The 26,816-nt window shown below is 39.1% G+C and overlaps 3 protein-coding genes across 7 annotated transcripts in view; 1 reads left to right on the top strand and 2 right to left on the bottom strand.

The window, feature by feature from the left end:
- Positions 1-20,991, bottom strand: part of LOC105395184 (mannosyl-oligosaccharide glucosidase) — a 50,807-nt gene extending 29,816 nt beyond the window's left edge. The window contains exons 1-14 of one of the 2 annotated variants that reach the window (XM_048629904.1): positions 20,630-20,991; positions 19,746-19,900; positions 11,683-11,860; positions 10,999-11,155; positions 9,945-10,093; positions 9,279-9,466; positions 8,687-8,792; positions 5,867-5,916; positions 5,371-5,519; positions 2,959-3,125; positions 2,601-2,656; positions 2,270-2,344; positions 1,680-1,790; positions 533-621 (exon numbers count right to left, since the gene is read on the bottom strand). In XM_048629904.1, the coding sequence (XP_048485861.1) occupies positions 533-621; positions 1,680-1,790; positions 2,270-2,344; positions 2,601-2,656; positions 2,959-3,125; positions 5,371-5,519; positions 5,867-5,916; positions 8,687-8,792; positions 9,279-9,466; positions 9,945-10,093; positions 10,999-11,155; positions 11,683-11,860; positions 19,746-19,900; positions 20,630-20,845 (1,846 nt within the window). In that variant the 5' untranslated portion in view covers positions 20,846-20,991. Of the gene's footprint in view, positions 1-532; positions 622-1,679; positions 1,791-2,269; positions 2,345-2,600; positions 2,657-2,958; positions 3,126-5,370; positions 5,520-5,866; positions 5,917-8,636; positions 8,793-9,278; positions 9,467-9,944; positions 10,094-10,998; positions 11,156-11,682; positions 11,861-19,745; positions 19,901-20,629 lie in introns of both variants that reach the window. The other variant, XM_048629905.1, reaches the window with a different exon arrangement.
- On the bottom strand, positions 15,952-18,188 carry LOC125490500. The gene is made up of 3 exons (XM_048629910.1): positions 17,839-18,188; positions 16,853-17,592; positions 15,952-16,086 (listed from the first exon to the last, which is right to left on the bottom strand). The coding sequence occupies exons 1-3, from the start codon at positions 17,987-17,989 to the stop codon at positions 15,952-15,954; spliced, it is 1,026 nt and encodes a 341-aa protein (XP_048485867.1). The 5' UTR covers positions 17,990-18,188.
- An 836-nt stretch (positions 20,992-21,827) lies between the features above and the next one.
- The window catches only part of LOC105392613 (LIM domain-binding protein 2), a 29,793-nt gene continuing 24,804 nt past the window's right edge, over positions 21,828-26,816 (top strand). Inside the window, exon 1 of one of the 4 annotated variants that reach the window (XM_048629908.1) lies at positions 21,828-22,229. In XM_048629908.1, coding sequence (XP_048485865.1) covers positions 22,203-22,229 — 27 coding nt within the window. In that variant the 5' untranslated portion in view covers positions 21,828-22,202. The other 3 variants (XM_048629907.1, XM_038110592.2, XM_038110594.2) reach the window with 3 other exon arrangements.

Below are 26,816 nucleotides of genomic sequence, written 5' to 3'. Positions count from 1 at the left end.
TTTAAATAAATAGTGTGGAAAATCTTCAAATTAAGCCCAAGTCGAACGATCCGTGTATGGTGGCTTTACAAATTTGACAAAACCGGCAACACTGATACCTAATATTCCAAGATGACGTCACGATCACCCAGAAGTCATTCTGTGTCAATAGCATTTATATTTTATCGAGACTGGCCGTGAGACGTAGGGACTACCGTTTTTGGGCCAATGACAATATTGACAATGGAGTTGCAATGGAGTCTCTATTGGATATCTTCATTGATATTTTTTGTAACCAATAGCAGACTTGGGGCCCGTTGATAAATTACTGCCAATAACACTTCCAATCAAGTCACCTTCTTTTCCCATCCTACCTGGCGTCACACAGACACACATTCCAATCGTACAACGCCCTAATTCTGCACTCGTGGTTAAACTCACCGTAGTCAGCATAGGTGCCGGTGTGCGGGGACCAGTGTAGTCCTTCCTGGTCACACATAGACACATACACAAACGTACAACACCTATATTCTGCGCTAGTGGTTAAACTCACCGTAGTCAGCATAGGTGCCGGTGTGAGGGGACCAGTGTAGTTCATTCAGCAAGTCTTCGTCTCTGAGCTGATCGCGGGTCACTTCGAATCTGAAACATGGTTTTTATATTTAACTTTCATTCAATAAGTAGGCTAAGGGTGGATTCGACCAACGTCGAGTAACTTTTTACTCACGAGTAAACTAGCAGTTACTCGCGAGTAAGCCGATTTTGCATTCTACCAAACCCGAAACCAAGATAAGTAGCTTATCCCAAGAATAAAATGTTATACCGCCAAAATTGACCGTGTAACGAGCTTATCCGAGAGTAATTTTGTAATGGCGGCAGCACATCAGCTGATTAGAAAACCGTCATAATGACATATAAGCACATCTATCAAAACATAAACAAAAGTAAGTTAATAGGCAAATTCTCAAAATAACAACAGCGAATAAAATATTAAAACATAAACAATTTCATACTATTATAATCCATTCAAACTAAGTTGGCATGTCATTTCTATTGCATGCTTTGAAACGCAACTATTTTTATTTTAGTTGCATTACAGTTTCGTTCCTCGTTCATTCAATTAATCATGGTATAACTTGGTAGAATGCAAATGTACTTATCCTAGATATTTACTCGCGTATAAATTTTATTCCGGTATAGTTATTCTCGTGTAAGATGATGTTTGGACGAATTCGCCCTAAGTAATTTTATGTAGGTAATTAAGAATTCAGGTTTAAGTATTTTTTTCCCATAAGGAATTAAAATACATAAGTACTCTGTTAAAAATAGAAAAACCTGTTAAATACATATATTTATCCACTTATGTATAACGTGCCTTGACCTGAATTGAAGAATGTTATATGAAGGTTACATGTCTACCCAACGCTCTGAATTAAACTTTCATAATGTTGATAGTATGGTAATGGGTTTGTAAATTTTAATGGATTTGGGAAGCACTAACTCTTGATTCCGTTTCCTCGAATACCTCCCAAGAAGTCTCACATAGCTTTACTTTTGAATCCGAGCGTACCTACTGCACGTTTTCTCGAATATAAAGTGGCGCCTCTAGCGGAAACTATCATTAAACTTTTGACAGATAATGTAAGCAAAACATAGAAGAAAACCTAACCTTCGGTGGGACGACCTACAGACACACTCACTTGTCAGTCTCCCAGTCCAGCACCCTGGCGATGGTGGTCATGGCGTCGGCGGCGGCGTACACCCAGCAGCGGAGGTCCACGTGCCGCTCGCCGTCTGTCGGGTGGGACGCCCTGCGGACAGACAGACAAACATTATTTATTAATGACTTACTACCTATCTAGTGTAGGTCGTAAGGTAGGTGGTAAGGGTTTTTTTGAGCAACGATACAATTATGGTGACCCCAACAATTTAGCGTCGAGCAATGCCATTATGCATATACCTGACATATAATGAAGTGAATAGACATTTCAAACTGGGCCAAATAAGCCTGATATACATCCTTGATTTGATTTGATTGATTTTGATTATTTTATACAGACAGATAAAAAAATATACACTTTAACTTAAAACTTAACACCGCCAAACTACACGGTAGTTGGCCTTTGCCTTGATCTCACCTCAGAGAGGAGGGGAGGAAGGTCAAAGTACCTCACGATGATTTCCTTCGCCTCCTCCACCTTCCAAAGTCAAGAATGGCCAGTGGTAAGCTGTGCCATGGTAGTCAAAGCAACTTGTGATTTAATTAGATTATATAAATGTATTTCCTCACCTCGGATAGTCATCGAGGCCGGAGCTCAATGTCTTCGGGTTGAGTTGAAGATTGTCATCCGTACGGCCGCGCCATCTGATGATACAAGATTATTAGAAACTAAATTCAGCAGAATTTCGAATGGCTTAGCACGGGTCCCACTTAAGCCGTGGCAAAAGTTATACGTCGTACTTGCTCTTGAGTGAGGCTGCGAGATGTGAGTGAGCGCAATGCAAAACTTTTGTCACATATTAATGGCGCCCCGTGCTAGCCCTTCAGCATTGGCTAAATTGTCGTAAAGAGGTCGTAAGTTTATACTGAGGTAGATTTAAAAAACTGTGCCTATTATTACCTGAACGAGGTGGGCTGGTCGCCTCGTTGGCTGTTGAGGAACCAGAAGTACCACGCCTGGAAGAAAAAGAAAAAGTAAGACGCCATTCAGGATTATTTAATTGATTATTGCTGGTTAAAATATTGAAAGATATCGCTTTCTGCCGTACTAGACGTAGTAGTCGGTAGTAGTGGTGGCCTTAGACGATTTGGTTCATTCGTTCACTTGTAGTCTGATAAAGCATTTACACAGGCAGACGCGGTTTTGTCTATTCATTCAATCATTCGTTCACTTACGTGTAGCGAAGTAGAGAATCTAACTTAATTAGCGTCACTGTATAATCGCGTTGTTTCTATCGTTCGTTCACTCATTCACTCACCTGCAATCTAGTAAAGCATCGATGCAATTTAGCCCTCAGTGGCCCCGGCTTAGCGAACTCGGGCCGTTGCGCCAGTTTCGCTACTTGAAGCAGCAACATCGGCGGGTTGGCCGCCGCGTTCGATTGTACTACGAACTCTTTGGGTACTCGTGCTAGGGCTTCTGCGCCTGGGGGGAAAAGTAATTGAATTTTGAGTTTAATACATAAAATGCATATTTTTATAGGAGCCATGTGAAATACTGCTAACTAAGTATCACCGCATAGACAATGCGGAAGCAATGTCTTTGTATCATGCATGCAGTAGATATATAGCTGCTTCGACAATATTATTGCTCTAGAATCTTGATTGTGTCCAAAAACATGGGAATATATCTAATCAGAGGTGAAGTTACATCTGTAAAATGCGTAAGTGTGATTAATGACGTAAAACAACAGAATCGACCCCTGCATCACACGTATCTTACCAGACATCTAGTACCTGCCCCCCATAGTTTCACAAGTATCTAAAACCCTGGCTCAAAATGTCTCTGGGTTCATAAGTAACTTACTCATGCACTTTCTGGGTTCATAAACATCTTACTCAACCCCTAAGACCTGTTCTCTTTATCTCCGCCTCCACGAACCTTCTCCAGCAGTGTACGGGTCTTCCTGGTCTCCTTCTTCCACCTGGCTGCCACTCTAAAGCTACTTTGACATGGTTACAGTCCTGCCGTATGGCCATAGGTTCTTACCCAAGATCTGCTCCCTGGGGATCCAGCCCTCGACGTTGATGAGGTCGAGCCAGTGCGCCGCCGCGTCCAGCTGCAGCTCCGCGGACCAGCGGCCAGCAGCAGCCCGCCCACACCCTCGTGTCAGGTGACCCTGGCTTCACTAGTCACTTTCCCAATAGCGCCCTAGTTCCATAAGTAACTTAGCCAAGTTCCCTCTGGGCTCACAACCACAAGTTACTTACGCAAACATAGAATAGAATAGAATAGAATACTACTTTATTGACTTAAAAACAATTTACACAAATAACAATTTACAATATAACGCAATAGGCGGCCTTATCGCTAAAAGCGATCTCTTCCAGGCAACCTTTGGGTGGAGGAGAGACTTAAAGAATAAATGAGGAAGGTGTACAAAATGTAGTAAACATTCATGTTTAATAATAAATACTTAAATACATACATACATAATGTAATCAAAGTTATATAGATTTATATAATATAGGTAGGTACTATTGCAAGATGGAGGAAAGATAATGTTCTTTTACCTGTTTTTTGAAACCTATAGCTGTCTTCGCAAAACGGATATTTACAGGTAATGCATTCCACAGTCTTATAGCTGTCACAGTAAATGAGTTACTGTAAAACTCAGTAGTATGCGATGGGAAATCTAATAAACGCATTTGTGAGGATCTCATTGGTCTGTTGTCGGGATGGTTTTTAAAAATGAAACGCTCTTTGAGGTACTTTGGAGTTGAGGGATTGAACAGCACAGAGTAGAGTAAAGAGAGAATATGAACATTCCGGCGAAGGCGAATTGGGAGCCACTTGAGTTTATTGCGATATTCGGATATGTGGTCATATTTGCGTAAACCAAATATGAACCGTATGCAGAGATTTTGAAGGCGCTCAAGTTTATTCAGTTGCTCCTGGGTGATATCTGAATAGCAGGCGTCGGCGTAGTCGAGAATGGGAAGTAAAAGAGTTTGTGCAAGCGAGATTTTAGTAGCGGTAGGTAGAAAGTTACGCAGTCTTCTCAGACTGGCTGAGGATGCAAACATTTTCCGACTGACTTCACAGATCTGTGGCACACAGATTAGGTTGGTGTCGATGAGAATACCCAAATTCTTCACCTTATCGGCAAAAGGGATATTAACACCGTCAAAAGAAATCGGGGGTAGTTGAAGCCAGTCGATTTTGGATTTCAGTCTCGAGCTGCCAACCAGTATCACTTGAGTCTTTTTAGGGTTGACCGTAAGCCCATGACACCTGCTCCAGTCAGAGATTTTATCGAGGTCAGAGTTCACCATTGATATGGCGTTATGTAGCTTCTGTGGAGGCGATTGACAGTATATTTGAAGGTCATCTGGGTACAAGTGGTAGGAACATGAAATAGTTTGAGATATGCCGTTTATGAATAAGGCGAAGAGAAGAGGAGATAAGACGCCACCTACATAGCTAGCTCCCTGGATTCAAAAGTAACTTACTCATGAAGCTGTCTCTGGATTAACAAGCCTCAAACCCAAACTCTGGTCCCTGGGTTCGCAAGTAACTTACGTCTGGATTCATAAGTAACTTCAAAGGTGTTATCCCTGGCTTCACGACTAACTTACCCATATCTTGCTCCAAGGCTTCTCAAGTATCTTACTCAATTCCCGCTATCTAGGTTCACTATTATCTAACCCTGTGTTCACAAGTGACTCACCCAAGATCTGCTCCCTGGGGATCCAGCCCTCGACGTTGATGAGGTCGAGCCAGTGCGCCGCCACGTCAAGCTGGAGCTCCGGGGACCAGCGGCCCAGCAGTAGCCCGTGGAACCCTTCGTCCCAGAGGAAACCGCGGGGGAAGAATGACCTGGAAGGGTGGAGCAGGATTGGTTAGTTGATTGAGGTTGTCGATAGTTTTCAATCGCCGAAATAGTGTTTTTTTCGTGGGAGTGTAGTATAAAAAGTTTCCGAAGTCACTGTTGAAGGTTTAGGCCTTTTTGGATATTAAAATTAGCTATAATTGGTCCAGCCGTTTGTGTAACTTCTCACTTATTTAGCGGCCGTTACACGGGTTCGTTATCGATGGCAACGTCGGTAAACTCGTTTCATGTGCGCTCGTCAATAAGCAATAGCCGCAGTTTACTCATTCGCTCATCGACAAGCCATTTACTACGCTCTAACCAATTTCGTTCACTCCCTCCTTAGTTCACTCACCGGCTAGGCACGGCGGTGTAAAGCGGTGCCTTCCAGTAAGGCACCGGCTCCTTAGTATAGGAGCTCTGCACGCGCCCCGCGCCGTAGAAGTAGCAGTTGTAGTATGTTAGTGAATGAATGAATGAAATGCGGGGTGGATGTATCTCTCTGTAGCTTTGCATCCATCGATCATACTCCACCGAGGCAGTTGGAGAAGGTAATATTATTATATGCATAGTCGGTTAGTGAATGAAGGAATGAAGTGAGCGGTGGGTTTAAGAGCTATGCTCAAACTCCGCAGTTAAATCATTTACTAGCCTAATACGCACTTTCTTATTCCTGACTAATCTGTTTCATTCATTCGCTCACCTATTGACTAGCCATTTAGAATCTTACAGTACTGTTTCATTCACTCAATCATTCATTTGGTCAGATAAACATACAGTCGAGTATAAAAAAAGATGTGAAGAGTTACCCGATCATTTTAATGATGCGGAAGCTATTAATACACACTTTTTGAATGTCCCTGGAGATGGTGTTGTAAGTCTGTCTGATCTCACTTTTTATGAACTTCACCGATTCAGCACTTCAACTTTTTCATTACGTACAGTAGGCGAAGAGATGGTTGAAAAGATTTTATTAAGTATTGACACTAAGGCTCAAGGAGTGGATGGTCTTACAGTAGATATGGTTCTCCTCACGATCCCAAGAACACTTAAGGTTATAACCACTATTATTAATAGATCTTTGGAAACTGGTGTTTTTCCGGAGAGTTGGAAAGTGGCTATGGTTGGTCCACTGCCAAAAATACCGCATCCCATGCAAATTAAAGATCTTAGGGCCATAAGCATTTTACCCATTCTATCAAAAGTACTGGAGAAGATAGTCCATTCCCAGCTCTCGTCTTTTTTGGAAAACATAAAGGCTCTTCCATCTGTACAGTCCGGTTTCAGAAAGGGTTTGAGTACATGTACCGCTCTGGCCGACGTAGTTGATAATGTTGTAGCAGCGCGAGACAAAGGTATGTGTACTGCGCTGGTTTTATTGGATTACTCACGGGCATTTGACTGTATTAACATACCCCTACTATTATCCAAGTTAACCTTTTATGGAGTCGACCGTTCTGCAGTGAAATGGTTTGATAGTTACTTATGCAACCGAAAGCAATTAGTTAAAATACGCAAGATCGATGGATCACATATCCATTCAGAGCCTAAACTCTTGACTAGGGGTGTACCTCAAGGCTCTATACTTGGTCCACTTTTGTTTATTTTATACACAGCTAATATCACCCAAGTAATAAAAAAATGCAGCTATCACATTTACGCAGATGACTTACAGGTCTATTTTGCATTCAGGCCTGAAGACAGTATTTCAGCGGCAAACACAATTAATACCGACCTGAATGCCATAGCTGAATGGTCAAGAAGATCTGGTTTGGTGTTAAACTCAGATAAAACTAAGTATATCCTACTCGGCACTGATATGCAAATTTCTAAAACATTAATACAAAATCCAAAAATAATGATTGAAAATACGGAGATAGAGAGGGTTAGTGAAGCAAAAAATCTTGGTATGGAAATGGATGGATCCTTGAAATTTGAAAAGCATGTGATTAATATCGTTAGAAATTGTTTTTATAGACTGAAGCTCCTTTACAAAATAAGAAGATATATCAGTGTGGAGGTAAGAGTGCATTTGTGTGAGGCTTTGATTCTTTCTAAGTTAAATTATGGTGACGCTGTGTTCGGGGGCTGTCTGTTGGCTAGATCAGAACGACTCATACAACGTGTACAAAACGCGTGTACACGGTTTTGTTATAACGTCCCCCCTCGTACGCATATTACACCTTTTCTCAACGACGCTAAACAACTCAAAATGGCGGCTCGCCGCGAATTGCATTTTGCTGTTATGTTGTTTGGTATAATAAAGAATAAACAACCCGAGTATCTGTATGATAAACTGAAGTGGTCTTCTGCAGTAAATAAATATGATACAAGGGCATCCGCGCATCTCCTCATCATTCCCAAACATCAATCAGCTGGTTATAAAGCGAGTTTTTGCTATAGGGCGTCCAAAATATGGAATGATTTACCTCCACCTATTAGAGAATGCAAAAGTAAAGCAACGTTTAGTTTAAAATTAAAAAAATACCTTTTAGATTTACAAAAATTATCGCCTTAAAGGCTTATTATCCTAATATGATGTTCCAACCCCTTAGAATATTATTATAACATGAATACCTATATAGTTTTTATTTTAATTACTTATTATTTTTGAATATATATATATCTACTATTGTGTATTAATATGTATTCGTGTCTATATAATTATATTGTTAACATTATTATCATTGTTAAATAAGAGTGTGAACTTTTATATTGTATACTTACGTAATTTTAGAATTTTAGTTTACGCTAAATATTAGTTTCTAGTTAGGGTTCAGCAGAATATCAGCGCTCAGTAAAAAATATTTTGCTGCAGCATGTAAAGCTGAGCTGAATACCTTTTTCTATACCAGTTTGTTGTGTATTTAACTTTGTATGTACTTAGTGTAATTTGGTATGGAAATAAAGAATTACTTTACTTTACTTTACTTTACTTCATACACTTCTCACTTATTTCTGTCTATCCAGCAGCATCGATAAACTGGTTTAATGCGCGTTCGTCAGTAAATATTCCGTGTAGGGAGCAATAGCGGCAGTTTCATTTATTAGCTCCTTATCGCTCATAAACCGGCTATTCTCCTCGCTCTAACCAATTTCGTTCACTCACTCACTCCTTCACTCACCGGCTAGGCACGGCGGTGTAAAGCGGTGCCTTCCAGTAAGGCACCGGCTCCTTAGTGTAGGAGCTCTGCACGCGCCCCGCGCCGTAGAAGTAGCCGACGCCGCCGAGACAGTTGGAGAATGCCGCACGGGCTATGGAGATGTTTTCTTGTGAGTAGCTGTTGAAAAGGAGTTGTTTGTTATACAGTGTGTTGTAAAAAGAGTATACTAAGCCGAAAAGGGGTGACTCAGGGGGTTATTCTGAATATGTATAAATATCTAGGTGTCCTACATTAGTGTCCTAGGTGTCGCCGTGGAATCGGGTTTGAAAGTAGCCCATGAGTTACTCCAGATGTCGGCTTACTATAGTCAAATTTTATTAAAATTGGTCTATCCTTTTTCCGTTCCGTTTTATAATGAGGGGGAACATTTCACCTACTATGTCTGCGCTGATTAGGCAATTACTTTCAGTATGGGTTTTGTAATTAATAGTTTTCTTCGGTCATACATTACAGTCAAAAGTTTCATTATATTTTCCGCTAGAGGCGCCACTTTGTATGCGAGAAAACGTACACTTTTACAGCTTTCGACAAACTACCAAACCCTTATTAGACGTACCTATAGACATCAGTGACTTTTCACAGAAATAATAAATAGTAATTTACCCTTTCTCAGCAAGTTTGAAAGTCTCCTCAAACTGTTCATCGAACGTCCGTCTCTTTTCCTCCAACGCCTCCGTGTAGCTATCTCCCTTCAGCGGCGGCGTGGGCAGGTCTTCCGTAGTGTAGACTACGTCTAGAGTGAAAGGGGTATTCACTAGGAGTTGGATGGCGACGAAGTTTACGTCTTTTTCCTGTGGGAAAAAAGCGTGGTTATGGATATTTACATACGGAACACTACGGAATAAACGCAGAGGTTACTGATTCTAATTGAAGAAAAGTTACGATTTCCCAGAAGCCAAAAACTAGGAGCCTGACACTAAGTCGGTTTTTAACGGCATGCGGATTTGATCATGGTGAAGGCCTATAGACATTGCACTCATTAAAAAAACCGGCGATACAGCTCGCGACCTATCAAGTGAGTACAAATACACTCCCGTGGATATAAAAAGTTCCACCTGCCGTTGACGTTTCATCATCATCATCACCCCCCTACTGGTGGGGCTCCTAGGGTTTAAGGCCTAGTCCACTACGCTGACCTACTGGTTGGTGGCCCCAACACAACGTATGACGTTTCATATGTCACTGAAACTTTTTCATTGCTAATAAGTGTATAAACCGAAAAGCTAGTGGCCTCAGATATAAATTACTATGTACGTAGATTCCACTCACATGATCCTTCAGCTCGTGGTCGGGAGCCAGCACAGCATGCCTCCCCAGCTCAGGGTGCCGCTCCACGCGCAGCAGAGAATACACCTTCTCCTTCAGCACGTGCAGACCAGCCGCGTTGGCCTCCGAGTAGGATGTGTGGACCAGCTTGCCTGTCGATAACGAACCCGTGATTTTATTGTGGTTTAAAAGTACTTGGCATTTTTTTGGAAGAGTAAAGACATCTAACAGTTGTTTTAAACCTCCTTAAATAGAACGTTCGGAGGGTGAAAGTACCAGGAATGCAGGAGAATCCAGGAGCTTGACTACTAACCAGCTAGCTGACAGCAGAAAACGATCAATAAAAACAGCAAAACGTTCTGCGTTAGGTATTGAAGTACCAGGTTTGCAGAAGAATGAAGGAGCTTATACCGCACAGCACAGATTATTCAAAACCAGCGGCGAAACTTCCACACTGTCGCTTAAACTACCAGGCGCACATAACTCCTTGAGAGGTTTGCAGAAGAAGCTTAGATAGTCCAACTTACTTGATTCACATTTGAATTGAACAGTTGAACTCAAGAAGTACCAGGCGCCCAGAGCTGCCCAAGAGCTCACTTCAGCTTACCTTTAGGCACGAGCGTCATGCGGAAGTTGTTGAGCTGAGGAGTGTGCCCCATCAGCGCGCCGCCCTCCATCCACAGCCGGCTGTGCGGCGCCGCCGCGCCCAGCGACTCGTCCAGGGCGGCATACCAGATCAGCGTGAAGGTTGCTGATGCTATCCATCCATTTGATAGTGTTCTTGGAGGAATCCATGTATAATTAACATTGCTCTTACTGAAACCGCTGTTAAAAAGTACCAGGAATGCAGGAGAATCAAGGAGCTTACCTTCTGGTACACTATAATTAACGCTTCCTTACCATCTGACAATAGAAAACGATCGATAAAACAGCAAATATTGTACAACAGATATTGAAAGTACCAGGTTTGCAAAAGAATGAAGGAGTTTACAAGCTCAACTTACTTAACAGTAGCACCCAAAAAGTACCAGGCTTGCATAACTCCCTAAGAGCTTACCTTTAGGCACGAGCGTCATGCGGAAGTTGTTGAGCTGAGGAGTGTGCCCCATCAGCGCGCCGCCCTCCATCCACAGCCGGCTGTGCGGCGCCGCCGGCCCCAGCGACTCGTCCAGGGCGGCGTACCAGATCAGCGTGAAGGGGTGTGACGCGTTGCCCTGGAAATATGGATGGATATAGTGATAAGAACTGCCAGGCCAAATAAAGGAAAAAAAAAACACATTTATCTGTGTTTTATGTTTACTATGGTAAAAGACAATTCAAAAATAAGATTATATGTTGTAAAAAAACAATATTCATAGGTCTGTCAAACTTAGGTAGGAGTTCTCTTACTTATATACAATACAACTGTATAACTGCTGCCATTTCCACATTCACATTACTTCTCCATCTTCACACGTTATAGCACATGCTGAGCTGGTGCGTTTTTCACGCTCTGGACAACAGCCAGTTGTGTATATCTTTGATTGCATTATATTATTGACTGTATTCTGTTGATTTTACAATACAATACAATACAATAATCGTTATTTGCACACCATAAAAAACTGAAATCTAACTTAATGCACAAATGGCGGTCTTATCGCTAAAAGCAATCTCTTCCAGACAACCGTTTTTGTTTTGTATTTTTTTTTGTTGTTGTCAGTGTGTCAAACAAACATTTCTTTATCTCTATGTTACATACCTCGCTCTTCACATCTATCCTGGCGGTCCAGTGCCCCCCATACTCCCCTCCCAACGTCTTGATGAAGGAAGTGGTGAGCGTGTGCGGGCTGTCTTCAATGACTTGCTCCCCGAAGTGCACCCCGTCATGTCTCACCCAGCCGTAGGAGGCCAGGTTGTCCGCTTGGTCGCACCAGTGTCTGGGAAGGAGGATTTGTATAAGTGGAGTAGCCTCCTTTACTTTACTTTTGACATAAAACGTACGTAGATGACATGAGAAAAATAAACTTTTTTCGATTTCAAAAATTGCAAAATCCTACTAAACACTCAGAAAAGGTGTGACTCATGGTGGGGTGATTCTGAACAATTTTGGTATCTTCTTCTGTAATCATAGTGATTTGTTTTGTATGTAAGTAGAACAAATAACGCTTTATCTACCTATCTATAATGTGTTATCAGAAATAATATAAATCATATATTTGTTAGACTCTCCAAGTTTATCAGGATAGGTTCTGATTATATTATTATTAATTATTATTATTTGATTTAAGCTTTACAGATAGAGCAGATGTTGGAATGGTCATAGCTCAATTGCAATTGAGCACAATGTGATGTTTGCATCTCAGGGCACCTAGTTTAGGTTCTGCAATTTAACTAAAGAAGCCAGAAACCACGATTTTTTACATACACTTCTACATTCTAGGTAATTGAAAGATCAAACGAACTTACCTGAAGTGAAGTTCGATCACAATTATCCTGTCTTCGTCGAAGAGATTTATATTATTTTAACCATGTAGTAGCTCTGCTGCTGCACACAACTATCGCACGTAGTATTTAGCGCCCTCTAGTGTATAACTCCGAAACTAAAAGTTTCGTCACACCGGAGCGCCCCGCCCCGCGGCTCCCCCTGCCGGCAGCCTCATTCTTTTTAGAGGATCCAGCAACATTGTACTGTAAAGGGAACTATATAATGGGAAGGGAGGGACCTTAAATCTCTTCGACGAAGACAGGATAATTGTGATCGAACTTCACTTCAGGTAAGTTCGTTTGATCTTTCAATTATCCAGTCTTCGTCTCCGAGATTTATATTATTTTAACCATGTAGATGTTTGGAGTATTTAAATATTAACAATGTTGCTAAATAAAATAAAAAGTCATGATGAATATTGAAAAATATGTATTTTTATTTACTTATGATTGCTCAACAAATTGACTGTTACTCAACAAGTTAGAATCAGAATCAACAATAGGCCTATTATAAAAATTGGCAAAAAATTGAAGAATGTTCGGTCCAGCCTGCTGATTTACGAATTATATCAAAGCTAACACCTGCTCGAGCTGCAGATGAAGTGGCTGCATGCCGAGTGCTATGGGCACTGAATATTGTAGTGTCTATACCGCTTGCCGACAGCGTCTCCTTTAGCCATCGGCCGATAGTTTGTGTCGATGCTGGTCTAAATGGTTTCTTATAAGTAAATAATACTTTGTTACCAGTTCTATGGTCTGCGGTCCTATTTAAATAAGCTTGTAAGGTGGTTGCTGGGCATATGTTAGGGTTTTGTACAAAAAATGGCAAATTCAAAACAGGCTGGGCACGACCAATCCCCGATGTCTTAACTAAATCATCAATTATTATTATTATCTTATCACTATATACCTTAATATTATGAGTTTTTACTAATGACAAAGTCTGTATTCTTTGCCCTGAGGCTAATGCTAATAGCATTACAGTCTTTTTAGTGAGAAGTTCTAAGTTAATTGTTTCGTTACACAATCCGCTTAGGTAATCTAGCACGATGTTAGGATTCCAAGTAACGTTATATTTTGGAAATGTAGGTCTTAATTTAAATATACCCCTAAAAAATCTTTTTAATCTTTCGTCTTCAGAAACCTTATTGGTGTTAATTAATGCTATAGCAGAACGGTGAGAATTTAGCGTCCCATAAGATGATCCTAAACGATAACAGTTAGATAAAAAATCAAGAATGTTATTTACATTAGCATTATAAAAATCAAAAGCTTTTTCGTGACAGTACTTCCACCATAATTTCCAACTAGAAGTATATTGAGCTTTGGTACTTGATGTTATAGAAGAGATCATGACGTCTAACGCCGTTTCCGGTACTCCTTGTCTGATAAATGCTTCCCGCATAATATGCTCGCTGCCAAGGAAAGGTGGGCATGTAGCGGGTGTGTCGACCTGAATGATGATGAAAGGAGATTTTTATCCGGTTTTAATATAATTACTTCGTCAATACATAATGATCTGAAGAGTGGATACCAAGGTTGAGAGGGCCAATTTGGAACTACTATTATACCTGTTGCTTTGTCGGCTATTATCTTATTAAGCACCTTTAAAATTAAAGAGAAAGGAGGAAAGGCGTAGAAGAAAAAATGGTTCCAGTTAACTGTGAAAGCATCGATATCGTAGGCAGATGGGTCTCTTTTCCAAGATATATACTTGGAACATTTTGCGTTAACTCGAGATGCGAAAAGATCAATTTCGGGATTTCCAAATCTCCGCACGATACTAAGATATTCGATAGTATTTAATTCCCACTCTGTGTCTAGATTAATTCTTCTGGATTCCGAGTCAGCTTCTACGTTTAATGATGACTTAATGTAGCTTGCAAAAATAAAGATATGCTTTTCCTCACACCAGTCCCAAATATTTTTGGCAACCGAATTGAGGTGTTCAAACTGAACTCCTCCCATTCTATTGACATATGAGATAGCTGTAGTATTATCTACACGAAGCAATATATCACAACAAGTAAAATTTTTTGCGAAAGATTTTAAGCCGAAAAAGACCGCCAGTAGTTCTAGGTAATTTATGTGGTTGTCTCTCTCAACCTGTGTCCACTGACCTCCAGTTCTCTCACCGCCGCATGCCGCACCCCAACCGGTAGTTGAAGAGTCTGTAAATATCTCTAAAACAAAATTGTTTGGTTTTATAGATCTTTTTGCGGTCAAAATATTATTTTTCCACCATATTAAATCACTTTTTATGTAGGATGGAAGTGTCATGTTTTTCTCATAACAGTCATCATTCTTTAGAAGAGCTAAATATTTAGCCCTTTCTAATGATTTTGTATGAGACCATCCATAGGTTAATGCCGGGCAAGCTGCGGTGAGAGATCCAAGAAATCGGGCTAATTCTCTAATTTTTATGACTTTTTGGCTAAGCATATCTAAAACACAACCATATATTTTTTGTCGCTTTTCTTCAGGGAGTTCTAAAGTCATTTGTTCTGAATTTATAATAAAGCCAAGATATCTACAAGATTTCTGAGGAATTAATATACTTTTTTTGTAATTGATTATAAATCCAAGGTTTTCCAGGCATGCTATTGTTTGTTTAGTGTTATACAAACAGCTCTCTTTTGAACTCCCTATACACAAGGCGTCGTCAAGAAACCTAGTCGACCTTAAACCACGTGACCTCAAGTATGTAAACACTGGCTGAAGAATTTTAGTAAATATGAAAGGAGCTGAACATAATCCGAAAGGTAATGCTTTAAATTGAAACAGAAAATTATTGTAATAAAATCTTAAATATTTTTGGCTGTCTTCGTGTATTGGTTGTAATAAATATGCTTCTTTTAAATCGATATTACACATATAATCATCCTCTTTAACTAGTTTTATAGCCGTTCTGATATCTTCCATTTTAAAGTGCTTTACTTGAACAAACTGATTAAATTTTTTAAGATTAAGTATAAATCGGCGGCTTCCATCGCTTTTTGGTATCAAAAAGATATCAGAGATAAACTGATCAGTCACGGGGTTACATATTTCAATAGCTCCTATATTCAATAAATGGGATATTTCCCTGTCTAGGTCGATGTATTCTTGGCTGGTAAATTTCTTATAAGGTCGGTAGTTTAATGGTTGATTCGGTTTCTCTAAAAGCGGAATGATATAGCCTGATATGGTGGATAAAATAAATTCATCATTTGTAATGGTTTTCCACTTATTAACAAAATGCTTTAAGCGTCCAGCATGTACCTGCTCGTGGGGGTTTAACGTCGCACATGCTCGTTCTGCGAGCGGTAACGCGTCGTCATCGCTTGAGCCTGTTGGCGCCGCAGTGGCGGCGGCGGCGGTTGCAGCGGGCGCCGTGTTTGCGGTAATTGCGCTGGCAGAGGATGTCCCCGGCGCCGTCCACTGTTCATGTGCTGGCCCCGCTGCACCCTAGTCCTGAAATGATAATATTTGTACATATAATGTATGTGCTACGAATATCGTAAACATGATTATTATAGAAGTATTTACATCATTTAGGTAAATATTACCTTGTGTATGGAGTAGACTGGTAATAGCGCTGACGGCCCCGCAATGGTGGTCCTTGGAAGTTTAAACCACTCGTTGAGGGGGTATTTTGTGATTGAATCATAGTGCCTGTCTTCTTCATAGTATTGGACGTCTTTACAATGGGGTTCCGCTCATCTGGCATAATCTTTATTGACCAAAACTCATTTCGCATAACTCGTATGGTCTAAACTTTTTTGGCCGAACCATCACTTTGCCAAGACTTATGTGGCATAAGGCTCGTTTCGTCTAAAACTCTTTAGGCACAATCTTTAAACACCTAAGTTTCGTTTGCTCAAATTTATGTTCGTCTATACCTATGTATGATCTTGTTTCTCCTAATGTTAACTTAATAAATAATATATTAAGTATGTAGTAAATGTACAAATTGTGGTATCTTTCTCCTACATCCCGAAAATCACGATATTGTATGATCAAAAAATCGAAAGTTAACGACCAATATAATTATTACAAACCCCATGAGATCGAAACCTAAAAATAGGTGCGACGACGAGCAAAGCGAGGAGGAGCGTGTTAGGTGCACATGTTCATCAAAACCAAAGCGGAGCGCAGCGAAGCGGAGCGGAGCGTTTTCCAAACAGCGGAAACAATACAAGGCACCAGTTTGCGCTATGTAGGAGACGCTCCGTCAAAGTTAAAGCCAAACGAATATTATTACTTTGTATAAACCTATGCCATAGCATTATTAGGCTATTCAAGATTTGGCCATACCATTATTAGGCTAAACAATGTTATGCGAAATAACTTTTTACTAAACGAGATTTATGCCATACGATTTTCGGCGTAACGAGACTTTGACCAAACGTTACTATGCAATACGAGATTAGGCAAAAAAATCTTATGCCAAAAAAGGTAGAACCCTTTACAATGTCCATTAAGTTATCACCAAATAAAAATTGGTCCCGTTTCCTCTCTTTAAACGGTTCGACAAGTGATTTATCTAACAATGGTATAACCATTGATCGGCGAGTATATGTCTCCATATAATGTGAATCGGCGATAAGTTTGCCGCAATCATTAAGAATACGAACCACATCTGAAATGTTTGGGTTTTTTTTCAAAACAGCAGTTAGTGCCCCTCCTAACACGGATAATGCTTTTCCGAGTTGATTTTGCTTAGACATCATGTGTTTGTCTCTTTGCTTAAAGGATTCAGTCATGGCCTGCATAGTATTAATCTCCGGGTTTAGAGTTGGCGCCTTACAAAAAGGTGTATTCTTTGGAAACAAGTACTTCTTGTTAAGTTCCTCTTTCACCTCTTTTTTAAGGCCTTCTTGTAAAATTTGTTGAAATCTCTTGCTTACGCCTTCTTGAAGATCGTCACCCCATTCTTCTGATGTTACTTCAAAGTCCCCCAAGATGTTGAGTAATTCAGTATCAAACAAATCCTCATTATTATTGTTTTGTTCCGGTCCGATTTCCGTTGTGATCCCGTTTTCTAATATCTGGGTTTCTACTGGTTGGGATCCACTGTTAGGTTCCCCGGAGGACGGGGGCGGTAACTGCGGAATTTCTGTTTGTGAGCCTTCCACTGATTGAGATTCGATTGGATTTTCCACCGGATTGTCTACGGGGTATTGCGATGATTCAGGTAATATATCTGAAACCATCATACAGCTAATAAATAAAAGAATAATAAAGGTTACATAGTAACCATCAACCAACAAATGCAATATGCAAATGAAACTGGGTGTTAATGCGGGAACTTACAATAAATGGCGTAATAAAGCCTTGCTGGGTATTATAATTCCGAGGTAAAGTATTGCTAGGTAGATACTACCTAAAGAAAAAAACAAAAACAATTTTTTCTGTGCCATGTGCACTAAGTTAACCTCAAATTACTAACCTTGAACTTGAATATCTTCGTCATCAGTGGGATACACCACCGCTGTTACTGTGCTACGTATTCTGTGTTCCAATCTACCTTCATATTTTTGTAATTTCCGCCTCCAACGTTCTTCCTTTGATTCCTTATGATTTTTCTTGCGTTTCGGCATTATTAACAAAAAAACTTCACTTACACTTTTAACTGCCTACTATATTAAGGTAGCACTATTACTTAAATATGATTTATTTCAAATTATTCGGTCTAGTCCCTCCAGACTACGTGCGTGCGCCGTGCGCGCACAGAACAGAATGAGGCTGCCGGCAGGGGGAGCCGCGGGGCGGGGCGCTCCGGTGTGACGAAACTTTTAGTTTCGGAGTTATACACTAGAGGGCGCTAAATACTACGTGCGATAGTTGTGTGCAGCAGCAGAGCTACTACATGGTTAAAATAATATAAATCTCGGAGACGAAGACTGGATAATGGGTATTGGGAGGTAGATTCTAGAAATTTGAATTATCATGAAGAGGGTGTAAAACATGGCAGTTTTAGGAAAACAGTTTCAAACAGAAGTTATTATTTTTTTGAAATGGTCAAACAGTCAAACTATTAAGTCCTGACATCAAAGAGTGCAATGTTGCTAAGACTTTTTATGATCATTAGTTATTTACTTACTTTTACATACATTTAAAAAATAAAATACTGATTGATTATGGATTTAAAAATCCAGATTTGTCCTTTAACCCTAGAGTAGTCGCGCCTTTTTTTGTGACACGAGTGCTCGCGTGGCGGCATTTTGCCGCTCATATTAAAGTGTATTTTTTGGATAATTAATAATTACGAAAACTTATAAATGCTTATAATTTGAATAAAATGTAACATACGGTATTAGAAAAAGTAATATTTATAAATTTTATATATTAATTGTTCATTATATGTGCTATCGTTCATGCTTTGGGAAAATTTCTGAACTTTTAGGAACATATTTGTCTTAAGCCACACAAAATCAACAAATCTCAAAATTATAACGAAATTTAGTTGTTATCGCAATCTACTGCATTTATTTCAGCAACACAGTCCTGAAACATGAACACACAAAGTTCGTTGCACAGTAACTTTCTTCATGTATTGCACCCTTTTTTGACCTGATATTTTTCTTATATGGAGATAGTTATACGCATGTATTCTCTCTTCTTTAGGGTGTTTTTTGTTGCTCCGGCGGTACAAAACGGGAGATTTGTACCACAAGACTAAGAAAAATCACTTATGTATTGTCCATATGTAAGTTTTTTTTGTTATATGTGGTGTATTCATAGGCAGAGCTATTTATTTCAGGTAAATTCGTCGTAATATTAACTCGTTAGTAAACAACTATTTTTTAATCATAAATCCAATGTAAACTGAAATATATGCATACCTTACATGATATTTAGTTTAATATTACCTAAATATAGTGAAAAACTTAAAATATTTCAATAATAATAAAAAAATATAACTTAATTTTTACTGACGCGAGTGCTCGCGCAGTGAGCATTTTGCCGCCCCGTGCGACACACTCACTTTAATTCTCTTGTCGTGCGGTAACCTGTGCACTGAATGTCTCCAAATTAACGTAACACGTAGGAGAGGAACGCGAGGGCAGCTACATAGACGCTTGGCCTTGACGAGTGCATAGTTCACGAAATAAAAGACATTTATTGCGGAGGGCGGCAAAATGCTCATAGCGCGAGCACTCTAGGGTTAATAAATATAACAGACGGATTAAATAGATCTTGAACAATTAGTTAGGATACACTTTCATTTTTACGACTTTATAATTGGACTGTAGGTTAGCTGATAGAAAATGTTTTTAGCATTACGTCCACCTTTTGTACACTTATGTTATATTTGTGCAATAAAGTATTAAATAAATAAATAAATTGCCATACCTGATCCCTTTGTGTCCTGTAGTGGGTTCGTACCACATGAGCCCCATGACCGGTGAGCGAGGATCTCTCGTCTTCATTCCAAAGTAGTTCCCAGGTCGGTACGAACCCCAATACCTCTCCGGCACATATATGCCTGAGTCTGTCGGTCCTATGATCTGGTGGACAAATGGAGAATTAATATAATAAATGGTATTGTTTAAAGATATGCATCCACCTATTGGTATTGTATGAACTGCATCAAATTGCTGAGTACAGATTGTCATGTATGTCAAATGCATGGTGAAACATCAGGAAATGTTAGGAATGCCGATGAAGTGGATGCACTTTTATGAATTTCTATACAAACAATAATAGATGTTATTCATCTGTTGCATAGGTACAATGCTGAAAGGTGGATGCTCACTTTTAGACTGTGAAACTTATTAAATAATAAAATAGGCTGGTAGCAATCAGGAAGTGCAACTTGGGCAAACTAAGTATAAGCTCTAAATGGTTAAACAGCTGTGTAGAAGTTTTTTATTTATTTATTAAAACCATAACTACACTACTCTTACAGCTAAACCAATACAGTAGTGTAGATAAATAATATTAACAATTTAAGTTACAACTTAGAACATACCCTAATAACAATTAAAACATAACAAACTTTAAATTATAAATAACAAATTACATATAATGCCGTACATGTGAATTCACTCAGCGAGCAGTGGAAGAGGTCTATGTGATAAACAAAAGCGATAATGTAAAGGCTGAGGTACATAAGATAAAGCTGTAAGCTGTATAAACTGTAATTTCAAGCAAAAACTGTAATAAGCCAGCGAAAAACACAGAAATTTAGAAAAACTTACCAAATAAAAGTTTTAAATCTTAGGAATTATACATACCTTTTCATCATCAAATGGAGTGTTAACGCGTGTCTCTAAGTACCCCAAAGTGCCGACATAGACTGCTATGATGAAGCAGGCGACTCCTACGCCAGTTTTCCATATGGAAAGTATTTTAAAAGCACGGGATTCAACACACTCTGAACTAGACGAACTGCTACTAGTTCCATTGTCATTTGCGAGCTTAATTTGGACTACTTTCCTAGGCCGAGGCATTTTATAACGAGACCATTAGGTATAGTTTGTAATTGTGCAAGTAATTGACACGTTTGTAGTGATAAATTCGAATAAATAATGGAAAATTGGAAAAATCACCGTATCGGCATTTCCACGGCAAGCGAAACGTCAATATTTATTTGGTGACGTTTATCTGTCACTTGTGACAGGTCCGTTCAGTATACATGGTAGCAGTTGTCCGTTCAGTTACAGCCACAGGCGCATATTCTGGTTAAAATTAAATTAAATTAATGGTTTAAATTAATAATGTAAAGAATTAATGTATGACCATCTTGCATTAATATTCAAGCGTCTTAATGCAGTATATTATGATTAAGTCTGCATATCACCTACTTATTATTTTATACTAAGTACATCCATGGAAGTAGAAAAAAAGAAAAAAAAATCTACTTCCATGGGTACATCACTATTTTTATTCAGCCCATTCAGCCGTGTGTAAGTACAAGTACACTTAAGATTAAAATTGTTTTCTAGGTCTATGCCAACATTTGAAGGAAAGGTAGCAACTGAATAAAAGTTCCTAGATCCATCTATAGATGCCACTACTTGCAAGGAAGACGTTAAAACCATAATAGAATAAAAATAATAATTTGGCAGGCAATCAATTCATAACATGATGATATACCTACCTACCTACATTATATAATAATTTATGAATTTAACTTAAAAAAATGTAGATAAGTAGAATAAATCTAAGTGGTTAAAAACATTAAACTCAATGTTAAAAACTCAAGATTTCTAACCAAGTCAGCTAAGTTAGCAACTTGGTATGTTGTATGAGCATGAAAATAAAAAATACTCGATTCCTACATCGCTACAAACGTTGAATGTCTCCTAAACCGGTTTCGCCACCTGTCCGCGCGATGCGTCGGTAAAATGGCTGCCACAAGCAAGCAAACAGTTGTCGATAAAACAGGACGCCGATACACCCCGCGACCCCGCAAATAAACGCGAAGGCGCGCGCTCCAGTGCGATCGAGCGAGCTACGCCGCGCGTACCTACCAAGCTCCGACACCCCACCATGAACCACGCGACGCGATCATCATGAGAGGAACGCCCGATTTTCCTCATTCAATCAGTGAAATAATGTAAAAACATCATTGACTGGCCCAACGTGGTCCCTGGCTACCTGCTCGTATCTCCAAAACTTTGTTTTTGTCCCGCCGGCCGGCACAGACGCCGCACGCGACAACGCAGCTCGCATTAAGAAAAAAAAACTCAAATCTCGAACTGATGTCAGTGAGTGTGCTAAGGATTCATACTTGAGTGTCAGTGTTGTGTGTGTGTGGATAGTTATAGATAGTTAAATGGATAAAACACGTCGTGAAATGCTCGTATGAGGAAGAAGGGCAACCGGAACATCGTAAGTGAAGTGAGCAAAGGGCTCAGTGTTATTTCTGTTGTGTCAGTGCCGAAATGCGGGGTAGCTGGCCGCCCCATCACCCCCAAGTATTAACATACAAGTGGGGCGGCCGCCACTGATCGCGCTCCACGGAGGTACGGAGGTCGTCTATCCCTCGTATTCTCGTTTTTTTTAACAGACTGGCAGGTCGTTTCTCGTCCGTAACCCCTTTTTATGAAGCTCGATTTTGGAGGGAATTATGAATTTGATTCTAAATCAATAAGTAAGTTGCAGAGGGTCGAATGTGGGGTTTGGTATTAGCATTTGATCCCATGTCAAATGGTTTTAAATGAAATGTTACACCTAATAAGCACAACATAATGTTTGATAAAGAGCTATCTATGGGTGAAAATAAAGAACTAAGTTGAGGTATTATCGAAGTTTTGTATTCCTACAAGGATGAAAACATATGTTTACCAACTGACTTAAAATATCATAAAGATGAGAATAGAATATCTATTTGAAGCTTCAACAACAGGAAAACCGAATCCATACATGATGAATCTGACGGAAAGCTAGCAAGTCTATGGTTTGAAGAATGCTGAGCAGTACCTATTAACAATATTCCAATTATTTCACATAACAATGGAAGAAATGAGAACAGGTTTACATTCAGATCGCTCATCGAGTCAAACTTGTTTATATAGACACCTACCTACCTACCTTTTATAAAAATGCTGTTGGCTACTTAATGATTTAATAATCGTCAGTACCTATTAAAAAAGTTAAAAAGAGTTTAATTCTAAGTACTCCAAGAACTCTCCTTAATTTTGATAATGTATTTCAGAATTCTTTAGATATGGTCATGGTGACTCTTTAACTGAATAAACAGATTAACACAAGTTTTCTCCAGAAAGCACAATTATGTATTTACTTGAGACTTCACCCCGATAATCCAATATTTACTTATGCTGTTGCATCATGGGTCATAAGGTCACTCTCATAACTAACATATAGAAAGATGATTCAATAAATTAACATTCTGCAGAAATTACGTTCACATCGATATATCAGTCAGCTTAATTATCAACATACATGTCAATACATATAGTTAATTATAAAGATTACACACCCATTATATGCAATGCAACATGCAACTGACCTTACACATTAAAATTAAATCGCGTCATCATCTTCCTACTTAAATATGTTTTGAATTTTGATCTACCTACCTACCTATGTTACAATTGCACAATTTTACAGAAATAACAACGACGAAACAATCACGAACATCATCGCAATACATGCAATCAGTGACAGAAAATATGCAATCATTGACATTTTATAAGACGTGCTCCAACTTCAACACACGCCGTTTTCAACAAACACAGACGTGCGGCCCCAAAACCCAATGAATATGACAAAAGACACAATCCATGACGGATAAGGACACTGTATTGTATAACCTTGGCGTTTCCTTTTTTACCTTGATGCCCGAGAGTAGGTAAATAAAATAACAATAGATAAACGAGAAAAAAGGGACTCGTAACTTTGTTTTTATACCCCTTTGCCACCGTAGTTGGAGAAGAACTTTCAACAGTATCGTCATACCAGTTGTAAAGATATGAGAACTCTACTAGGGATGATATAGACGAACAATTTGTTTTGATTGATTTATCAACGACTGCGAACAAGCCGCCATCATCTTAATTTAGATTTAAGATGTTCCCCTTCCCTGTCACTACGAAAGGAAATAAAGGAAGAACTTGGGCAATCTGGAAGTAGAACTCATTGGGCACAGTTGCTGTTAAAATAAAAGAATCGATCTGCATTGACCTAATTTAAATGTATCTAATATTAAAACATATTTTCATGCTATTCTCCTTTAATTAAAATAAAAGCAAAATACGAGTACTTAATGTTTTTATAATGGCACACTCAAAAAGGCATGTTGTCGTTGTTATGACACCCCAGAGATTCTAAGGTCTCTCAAATTCGGTTGCGCTTCTGGTTTCGCTCCAGCTACTTTTGCAAAGACTCGAAAGTTGTCCGGTTTAGATTGTTGAAGAATACCCAATCATTAACATTTAAAGATGAGCAGTTGATTAGGCCACTGCATCACAACACGACGATGAGGCTACCATCTGCACGTTCGCGCCCGTAGAGCCGATCTTTAAGGGAGAACACCAAGGCATCAACCATCCTACCACCACGGAATATTAGCCATCAACATTCCTTAAGCTGATAGTCTAACATAATTTGCATGAATCAGAGAGATTTTTGACAGATAAGCAATGCTGCTTAAGAAGTCGGTGGTAGTAAAGGCAGTTGGTGAAGAAGTGTCCAAGTTCGGCCTGCTAATCTACAAGAACTATTTGTTATCGTTCCTATAACCTACAAGTATTAATTTTAGTATAGCAACTGAAGAAGGGCTGGCCGCTATTCACCAGCTGGGTACTTGTCTTCTAGGAGTGAGGCACTCTCGAAGGCAAACAGACTAACGAAAGACTAGATATTACTATAACCACTTAGTGCTATACCAATAAGCTATGAGTAACAGACCTGCCTGAAACTGCCAAAGCACTCGCATTTACTTTCAAAGCTTCTAAGTTTCACATGTATAATTCAAAAGTGCCTGAACAAACAACAACCAGTAACCCAATTTACGGGCTAAAGCAAAGATGCACCTGCATTATAGACGGCCAGTTATCGGAATGCGAAAGTTCATGGCCTGAGAAGTGAGCACGCGATGTCTTGGCACGCAATGCTGTCTCATTTTTAGGTACGGATTTCTCGACAACATCAATAATTGTCCTTTTGTATGGCGAAATTATAATATGAAATTAAAGAGGAAAATTCTAGAAGTTTCCGTGACAATTTGCTCTGAGGCTCTGTTTAACTTAAATGTAAACTTCATAGAGGGTTGCTTATTCCATGGTAAAAGTAATTATTTTTATTGGTAGAGCAAAAAAACATCTAAATTACACCTGCCATCCAGGAGGTTATGCGAGCATTATTGAGGTTTCTGTATAGATATTTATAAAAAGATAACTCACAAGGTAAATACCGCGTATATACCAGTTTAAGGTGCACCTGTACGACGAATACAGTTACAGAATTTTGACAATAAACGATATTAAAGAAAGTTTCGACGTAGTTTTCTTTGCAGTTCACATCTTGCTTAGGAAGAAGTGTGTGAATAGAAACCCATTCATTGTTAACCACACAACATACGTAACTTACATACGTTACTTGACTCGTACAACAGTAAGCAATGACAAGCTGACAGACAAGGCCAGAACTCCTGATGAATTAAACCAGTTAAGAGTTACTCTTTAACAGGTTTAAGATCTGCATAATGATCGATGAGTCTTCTCATAACTTATGGTTACTTATACTTGGAAGTAGCTTCTCTCATGACAGTAGCAGAGACTTAGAAGAAGACTGTACTACCACAATAAAGTTTAAACACTGTTTCACTGGTTTAAAACGAAATTTGACAAATTTTGTGGGCGTTTGACAGCGCTAAACACCTGTTAAATACTGTACAAGTTTATATGGTAAGGCCCATAAAGACCATTTTAGACAGCCATTAGGTGCATAGAAAACTGTCAGGAACAAGCTCAAAACTCACAATGGTATCAAAATTATAAGCAACCAACACAAGTGATACACACGAAACAAAATTGGCATGGTTAACGAGGGGATTAACTTCTACGGTAACTCGGTAGTGTTTGGGAACGTCGTATTTGAATTAGGTGAGGTTTAAATCCTTGCCGCGGGTCGCGCCACTCAGTCAAGTGCACCCGACAATGGTCAGACCGAAGAACACTAAAACCGGTCCTAACCGGTTCTTGATAAACTGAAAAACGATAACTGCTTTTGACAATACATCGCTTATCAAGAGGTTATTGGTATTAAACGTTTGTTAAACAGGCTGTGTGGTTAATGAGCTGTGCCAATTTTGATTGAAATGATGAAAACAAATCATAAATTGCAATGTAGCGTAGACCGGACAATATTGTACACAAAATTAAAATTATACTGCAGATTATTTTTGGATGAATTGATTCTTGTTTATCATGTTCGTGTCAAAATAAGTGCTTGACCAGGTATGTCACCGTGCTGAAAGAATTTTCCAGTTACATTTAGCGTCAATCGCTGACTGTTCAGATTGTGTAATGTACAGATACCAACAGATGATACATCACTTAACGTCACTAGTGGAGTCTCTTTTTGTTTTTTATTTGATGTTTTAATATTTGCCATTATGTCTTAACCTCTTCGCGCTATCGCATTTAAAGCACATAGGTTTCCTTCTTCCAAGATATTAGTCTGATTGTGCACTGTGCAGTCCATATATCTACATAATTATTTATCATAACTTAAAGAAAATTTGCAAATATCATTAACGAAGTGATTTCAAAGTTCAAAGTAGGTATTTCCCCACAAATAAAATGGGATTTAGTATTTATTATTATTACATTCATTCGGCCACATTTTAAATCCCATGTACAAAAATATTAAAAAAGAGCAAACAGTACTTTCCAAAGTGGTAATAAATATATTAAAATATTTATAAAAATAGTAATAAATATTTTACCAAAA

This window comes from Plutella xylostella, chromosome 24, assembly GCF_932276165.1.
Source record: "Plutella xylostella chromosome 24, ilPluXylo3.1, whole genome shotgun sequence".
Lineage (NCBI taxonomy): Eukaryota > Metazoa > Arthropoda > Insecta > Lepidoptera > Plutellidae > Plutella > Plutella xylostella.
This window is presented reverse-complemented; position numbering and strand designations above follow the sequence as displayed.